The sequence below is a fragment of the Coregonus clupeaformis genome, unplaced genomic scaffold, assembly GCF_020615455.1.
Source record: "Coregonus clupeaformis isolate EN_2021a unplaced genomic scaffold, ASM2061545v1 scaf0442, whole genome shotgun sequence".
NCBI lineage: Eukaryota > Metazoa > Chordata > Actinopteri > Salmoniformes > Salmonidae > Coregonus > Coregonus clupeaformis.
Genome location: NW_025533897.1, coordinates 148,825 through 157,500, shown reverse-complemented (window position 1 = coordinate 157,500; position 8,676 = coordinate 148,825). Strand labels below are relative to the sequence as shown.

Below are 8,676 nucleotides of genomic sequence, written 5' to 3'. Positions count from 1 at the left end.
CAGTAATTAGGTAGATAGATTTGTGTCTCGGGGATAAAGCCACAGTGAGTCGGATCCACAGTTAACTGGATTAATTAAAACGAACACTGGGTCAAATGCTCAATGACCCCCCCCCACCCCCAATCCCCGCACCCTCCCAATCCCCCAATCCCCCAACCCCCCGCCCCCAATCCTCCGACTCCATCTATACCCAAATCCCCTAGTGACAATGCCACTCCATATACACTTACATTTCCAGACCGAGGCACTTGTGTGGGCGAACAGTAGCGAACAATGAGGGATATAGATAATACATTATTTACATGATTGGCCACAGGTGAAAAAACCCTTTGGCTTAGAGATGCTCTTATTGTCTGTGCCCCAAATAGCACCCTATTCCCTGCATAGAGCACTATAGGGCTCACTGTGTGATTGAATGAACATCCATTTATGATTTATCATGTCTGAATAAGCCAGACTTGAGATCTGTGTGTGTGGGTAATTTAAACTTTCATGCAAATCTCCTTCCCATTGACGTTAATGCATGATTTATGCAACGCTGCTTGGAGCGGCAGTGCGTCACACACATCTCAAGCTAGTGAGACTCCGGTCCTCCATCTTTACATTACACTCCAAAGGGTTTCTACATGAGGACATTCATTGTTTATCGTTAAAGCACTCTCTCTCCCAATCCCTCTATCACTGTCGCCTTCTCTTTCAATTGTTCCTGTCTTCGCAGGCATCAGAGTTTGCATCCAGCAGTTATTTAACCAGCCCTGTAATAGAATAAAAACCGCTCCCTAATCTAATAACAGACCTACCTTGTCATTGCTTTGTGTGTGTGTGTGTGTGTGCTAAGTGTAATTCCGGATGTAATCAGGTGGAATTAATAAGCATGCTGTTCTCATTATGGAATAACTGAACTGCTCTTCAGAATACGAGAGGCTGACTGGGAGAGCAACAGACAGGCTTTATACCCACAACAACGCTTTGTTACACAGATAAACTGAGCTGTGCGTGTACGTGCGTATGTATGTACATACCTACATACATATATGCGTATATGGTGTATTTTTGTCTGGATGCGATACCTGTGTGTGTGTGTGTGTGTGTGTGTGTGTGTGTGTGTGTGTGTGATATAAATGTATGATAGTTAGGTGGAGCTGGTGAAAGGCTGTAGCAGTCAGTCACACCCTGGTGTTGATCAGATAAGGATAAAGTAAACTTGGCTCCAGCCAGAGGACTAGAGGACCAGAGGACTAGAGGACCAGAGGACCAGAGGACTAGAGGACTAGAGGACTAGAGGACTAGAGGACTAGAGGACCAGAGGACCAGAGGACCAGAGGACCAGAGGACTAGAGGACCAGAGGAGGGTGCAGGTGTTCACATCCATCTGGAGCAGCAGGCAGATTATAGATAAGACACAGATAGAGAACCTTATAAATAATACTCTCTTTCGGTTGAAATAGGTACATTCAGTACACGTCGGTTTTCTAACAGTCTTCCGTATCGAAATGTTATTATCAAATCCCTCAGCACCACTCACCTCCACACAACCTCCCCTATCGGACAGATCACAAATCAGATATATCATATCAAAATGAACCCACGTTCCGTACAGTGCAGTGGGCACGATGGACGGTCATATCCTGAATGAGAGCAAAACGATATAAATGCGAGACCACATAATCATCTCAACAAACAAAATCAGAAGCGACAGTGTACACAACATCCAAGATCACGGAGAGACTGTCCTTCTTTAGGTAAACCCAGAGGGTTTTGGTCCTGCATATTATCCAACCAGACAATAACACCATGCACAAAATATACCACACCACAGGGAGTGCTGCTAATTGTATGTGACGGAGGTGTTTGGGACTGCCGGTGTCTTAATGGTATGTGTATGTGTGTGTGTGTGTGTGTGTGTCTGTTGTCGGAGGTGATCCTCATTAGGGTGATACGGCTGTGCCTCGGAGAAGAAGCACAGAGTTGCTTCATTATAATGCACTAAGATAACAGAGAAAGAGAAAGAGCGAGGGAGAAAAAGAGAAGAGGATGTGTTTACATTTTACATTTTAGTCATTTAGCAGACGCTCTTATCCAGAGCGACTTAGAGGAGCAATTAGGGTTAAGTGCCTTGCTCAAGGGCACAGACAGATTTTTTCACCTAGTCGGCTCGGGGTGTGCTGTCCCTTTCTCAAGACTGAACATCTTAATAAAGACCAGCTTAGGGCTGGCCCTCCACACACACACACACACACACAGGTAGTGTGGAGGGCCAGCCCTAAGCTGGTCTTTATTAAGATGCTCAGTCTTGAGAAAGGGACAGCTGCTCCTGCAGCTAATCTAAAGCAGCAGAGGTTTAATAAAGAGAGAGTGAGACAAATACCCCTCCATCACTCTCCTCCTCATCCTCTCCCCTCCTCCTTTCCCTTCATCACCCCTCTCTCATCCTGTCCTTCAACAACAGATGACATCCCTCTATGATCGGGGCCCACCCTCCGCTTACCAGCGCAGTGTGTGTGTGTGCGTGCGTGTGTGTGTGTGTCCACTTAGAGAAGAGAGACTATTTCATACACATGTGCAAAAGTTGACTGAAAGGCCAAGAATTCCTTTCCCGATATACTCATCAGAAGTACCAACTGCCTACATATTACGAAGATTCTCTATCACCCAGAGAGGCGTCCTGGTTAACCAAACAGATCAGTGGAATAAGAATGACAGGAAATAGCCTTCATAGAGAAACAGTGTGTCATCCTCCCCATCTCCACCTCTATTTATGTGATTGTGTACGGGTCAGTGGCACAAGCCATTTCATGCCCCAGGCTCCATATGGCCATCACTATAAGGCTATACTGACATCATTCCGTCTTCACAGGCTTACAGTCACAGCAGCAATAAGAATGTTCTTTAGGGTTCCTGTGGGAAAAAATATATAATAATCCTGATTTATTGATAAGGAATCCCTAGTAAGGAATATTTAAATAGGGAATAAAAAAATAAAATAAAAAATAAAAAAAATTGGTCATTTAGCAGACGCTCTTATCCAGAGCAATTTACAGGAGCAATTAGGGTTAAGTGCCTTGCTCAAGGGCACATCGACAGATTTTTCACCTAGTCGGCTCGGGGATTAGAACCAGCGACCTTTCGGTTACTGGTACAACGCTCTTAACCACTAAGTTACCTGCCGAAAAGCAGCATTAAAATAGGTATTTTTAAGCTCTGTGTGAGATTTTTGGAGCCTCGTGCTCCATCGTCATTGTGACTACTCAAACTGAAAATAGAATTTCAGAATCAGAACTAGACCATCTCCGCTGATGAGGAGTCCTTCGAGGGAATTATCATGACTTATTTAGTATCAAAAGTCTTCAATATTCAGGAACAGGCTTTTAAATTCCAGCATTTAAAATGCACAAAATGCCGACTAAAATGTTAAATGACAGTGAATGCATTAAGACACATTTTGCAGGTGTAGGCTATTCTGTTTTTATAGATGGTAATGTGAAGTGTTAGGGTTGAGCGTTAGTGTAGCCCAGAGACATATATATTGGTGTAGCCTATAGTGGTGTAGCGGTAAGACAGTTGTTCTGAAATGAGATGCTATCTGGAGGAGAGAAACATAGAGGTACCGAGCAGAGGACCACAGGCGCAGGCATAGCTGCTGGAAGTAGTTTGGGGGTGGGGGTCCTGCTAATACTGGACTATTAAAGCCCCAGTGCACTACTTTTGTGAAAAAATATTTTCTTCAAAAAATATATATATATGTATTTATTTTTATTGTGATTTTTCAGGGGCTATGACCACACGTAGGTTATTTTCTCAGCTAGCTTCTCTACATTCTTTGACGAAATGACCCGGCTGAGCACTATAAATGAAAATAGGCTACATTGCGCTGAAAATTGTGATGTGAAAAAAGTTGTTATTCCTTCAGGAGGTGCAGAGATGGAGTGGAGAAACTCATCTTCCATAAGTAAGCTAACCATGTTGTGTTTTTAAAATCATGGCGTGTTTTAGGCTAAACTGTAAATGACAGTTTCTCATAAACAAAAGAGAGCTAAGTGAAGGGGATACAACTTGCAATAAATGCGTAGCCTATATGACTCTAGGGCGTTGTGACAACGCAGCTCTCAAAGACAGTAGTCTAGGCTAGACGGTCGGTGAGGATGATGATGAGGATGGTGCCCATAGTCTACAGTAGGTATCTGCAAATGTAAATTGTTGAGGAACTTTGTGGTCCACGGTGCGAGAGGGAGGATCACCAAGGGTTAAAAAGATGAAGGGCTGATGAGCAGCTTGCATGCGTCAGACACATGACAGCAGAGAGAGGGGGAGAAAAGAGATCTCCAAAAGTAGCCTACAGCACATTGTTCTCAACGGAGCTTTCCCGAAACAGGACCCGACATCGCCAAAAACCTGCCGAGGGCGCAGTATTGCTGCTGTACTGTAGGTAGCATTGTTAATGTACCTGTAGACTTCCAGTCATTGTTAACGTTGGCTCACAAAACTACCGTTAACTTCCTTTATAGGCCTACTGCACGCAGAGGCATAAAAATAGTATTCACGAGTTCATTTGACTCTGGGTAAGTATAAAAGGGGCTACATGGCAGAATATAGCAGTATACCTTTAGCCTACAATCACTGCCAATGTAATGCAAGTGGGGCACGTCCGCGGTACAAGTCGCTACATCCATTCACCAGCGATAACCCCTTTGCACGTAGGCTATCACAACAATTTCCTCCTATAATTTATTCTCCATTCATAAGGTAAGCTAGAAAACGGGACTTGGACTTACCTTAACACGTTCCAGTTTTTCAGTGGGTCCAGGTCTGAAATTATAGAAACCATTGTTGACTAGCTAGCAGCACGGGGCGCGATAGCTGAACAAAAGCGGCGAGAGCTGTACTCCGTCTGCAAATGACAGTAGGGCTAGGATGCAACTCGTCCTACTTCTTGGCTGTGTGAAAAACGCTGTCATAGCTCTCTCCCTCCGCCCCCTGCTGAAGCCAGCCTGCGCTCTGCCGCTACACACAGCGACCGATTTCTCCACTTCTCCAGCCGTCCCAAAAGCCTCATAAAACAAGATTATAATTCTATACCGATCAAATTATTGACTATTTATTCAAGAGCACTTTTCCTCCAAAGCACCGGAAATGGTGTCTTTACAATAATCACCCTCGCTATAACTTATATAATTAGATTTGCCCAGAAATAACATGACATATGCACACAGCACATCCTGTTCAACTCGTTATTTTAAATAGGTCAGGTTCACTTAGCCTAATGATTATCGACAGGGATACAATTAGATCACACAATTTGTTATTGAATGTGTCCTATTTCCATTGGTAGCTGTGGTATACTTACCTGGATCATCTGTCCTGCTAGACTTGTTTTACATTCAAATCAATGTGCAAATTCATGCCATGCCACACAATGCCATCGAAACAAAATATTATCTTCAATGCACAGGCCTGACATAACATTGGCCATGAACAGATAATAAATTCCATTAATTGTTATTACAGGTGGCTCAAAAGGCTTTCATCGCAAATATTCAGAGAGGTAGACACTGCATCTATAAGTTCTGTTCAGTAGTAGCCTGCTTATCTAATGGAGCAGAGAAAATATACTGGGTTAGGCCATCTCCATCTATTTTCATTAGGCCAAAACGCTGTCATTGCTCACTTCCTGTCTCTGACACGACCACATCCTGTTGATGAAAGTCAACTTTCTTTCCCCTCTCCCCTCTCAGCAGATGTGACGCTGCAGCACGGTATGACAATAGGCTGCAACATGGCAAAGGCCCAATGTGCAAAGAGAAAAAAGTGTGTCAGGTTTTTGTCTCTAGCCACATAATTGGTTATGACACAACGTGGATGTCTGGTAGGACTGACACAGATATCATCCCAGTACAACACAGCATTTTGGTTGTTGGTATTTTTTTGTTGTGTACTTTGTTTATTTCCCAAAAATACCACTACACTTAGAAAAAAGGGTTCCAAAGGGGTTCGTCGGCTTTTTGGTTCTAAGGAGAACCGTTTTTGGTTACAGGTAGAACCTTTTTTGGTTCCAGGCAGAACCATTTTGGGTTCCATGTAGAACCCCATGGGCTCTACATGGAACCCAAAAAGGTTCTGCCTGGAACCAAAAAGGTTTCTTGAAATGGTTATCCTATGGGCACATCCGAAGAACCCTTTTTAAGTTCTAGATAGCACCTTTTTTCTAAGAGTGTACATTGAGCTATAGCTTTATCAAAGACTTAATTCAATTGATATATTTATTCACAAGGGAGTAAGGATATGGAAAGGCACCATGGTTGTCTTTCATCATGTGAAAACACATGCAATATAATTACTCAGTTCCAAGACAAACACTTGCAGGTCTGAATGATCATATAGGTGTAACTTAGCAATATGGTAATAGCTCCAACGCCTGGTTGGCTAGGAGGGGTTCCCACCATTGTCTTTCAGATCTACAGAGGAGAAGACAAACATTTCCATTGTAATGTGTGTTATTATGTGCATTCATACTGCACATACATGCATCCACTAATACAATCTATCCCTCTGGGTATATGTCCGCTAAATGACCTACCTAAACTGTTTTCATTTTAAACTTCAGATGTCTGTGGTTCTTTAACCTTGCACATCTTGGAGTGGTTATGTAGCCCATGTACTGTATGTAATTGTGAATAACATACACACTCCCTCCAATAGGGTAGAATAGCAAAGCTGTGTTCTCAAGGTAAAGACATAACAGTAATCCAAACCTACAGCCTCCCTCTCTCACCAGCGAGAGAGCTGATGCTTTAAATAGACTGAATTGGACATCTGCAGACTTCAGACTCCGGGAGGAGGAGGGAGAGTTGACAGCATCTCTCTCGCTCTCTCTCCCTATCTCTCTATCTCGCTCGCTCGCTCCCTCTCTCTCTATCACATGCATGCACACATGCACACATGCACACACACCCATACATACACACACAGCAATAGATCGATCAGGTTGGCTCTTCCCAGCACGGTTTTAATTTCTGCATATAATCATGTTAGTGGGCCTGACGTCTTAGATGTTCACGTGTCTAAAGTCTGACACTAACGCGCAAGCACACACACAGCGGCAGGTAGCCTAGAGGTTAGAGTGTTGGGCCAGTAACCGAAAGGTCGTTGGTTCAAATACCCGAGCCGACAAAGTGAAAGATCTGTCTGTGCCCTTGAGCAAAGCACTGAACCCTAATTTGCTCCAGGGGTGCTGTACTATTATGGCTGACCCTGTTAAAGCAACACATTTCACTGTACCTATCTGGTGTAATGGACAATACAATAACTTTTTTTTTTTTTTTATGTAAACATTTCCCTCCTCCAGCACATTTCTTTGACACAATCAGACCCATTGGAAGAGAGAAGCCTGAGGTTTATGACATCAAACATATGTGATGTGCAATTCAAATCTAAACAAAGTGGCTGCTTCGCCAAACCACCCACGGAATATAGATTCCCATTTTACCTCAATTCATTTGGGGGGGCGGAAAGGAGGGAAACGGATGTGGATGAAATATATATGGGGGGATTATTTCATAAACTACAGTGTTTCCTTTTCTGTGTAAGCCATTTGATCCTGTCAAATATGCCTAAAGCCATACACCCACATGCACATTGTCTGAAAAGGCTCCATTTATGAGAATCATTCCCTTCAAAACAATAAGGGAACAGTTGGCTGAGCCGCTTCAGAGCTACAGCCTTCCGAATCAGGATGTCGGAGATAAAATCCAGGGAGACGCAAATTAGATTTAAATCTAACGCAAATGGCTCACTCACAAACAGTCACACACACAAGAGAATGCCCCAACAAACATGTTTGTTTCTTTATTTGTTCTACCCCACAATCAGGGAACGCTAAATTGTGGGCAGAGAGGGAGCGAGATAGTGAGGCTTCTTATCTAGTGTTTACCTACTGGATGCCACAGATATAGAATAAATAGCGACTTTTCCCCATCTGTCATCTGCGTATCTATATTTCCATCTCACTCTGTCGGACGCGCAGTTATCAGGGAGGGTGTGCCGTGCTGTACTACAGTGAGTGTGTTTGCCTGTATGCTACCGATACAGAGTTGAAAAAGGAAGGAGAAACATCAGGTGAATCCAGTGGAGAGTGGTGGAGCGGAGACAGGTGTGAGGTTGAGTCTTATACCTATAGTGTTCCAACACACAGGTGAGTCTGAGCCAGTCAGTCTGGATTGGAAGGTGTCAGTTTGCCACAGGGGGGGGGGACATTCTCACACAATGCCTACCCCTCTCTCACATCCTTCACACACTTGTGTCTAATCATCCCTAGAGTAAACAGATGACAAGTGCAGATCCTCAATAGCAGGGTTTCCCAAACTCGGTCCTCGGGACCCCAAGGGATCCAAGTTTTGGTTTTTGCCCTAACACTACACAGTTGATTCAAATAATCAACTAATCACCAAGCTTTGAAAATTTGATTTAGCTGTGTAGTGTTAGGGCAAAAACCAAAACGTGCACAACTTGGGGTCCCGAGGACCGAGTTTGGGAAACGCTGCTCTATAGAATGGTTGCCTGGGTAGTGAAAGAGTGTATAGTGTTTGTAGCCTGTGATTGTCAATGTATGTGTTGAATTGGTTTATGTTTGCTGTGCCACTAGGAAACTGTTATAAAAGCTGACTCTAAATGAGCTATCAT

At 43.6% G+C, this 8,676-nt stretch overlaps 1 protein-coding gene across 2 annotated transcripts in view; it reads right to left on the bottom strand.

The window, feature by feature from the left end:
* The window catches only part of LOC121559430 (CUGBP Elav-like family member 2), a 166,055-nt gene extending 161,077 nt beyond the window's left edge, over nt 1-4,978 (bottom strand). For both annotated transcript variants that reach the window (XM_045215434.1, XM_045215438.1), the window contains exon 1: nt 4,773-4,978. In XM_045215434.1, coding sequence (XP_045071369.1) covers nt 4,773-4,825 — 53 coding nt within the window. In that variant the 5' untranslated portion in view covers nt 4,826-4,978. The remainder of the gene's footprint in view (nt 1-4,772) is intronic.
* Between the last annotated feature and the right edge of the window lie 3,698 nt (nt 4,979-8,676).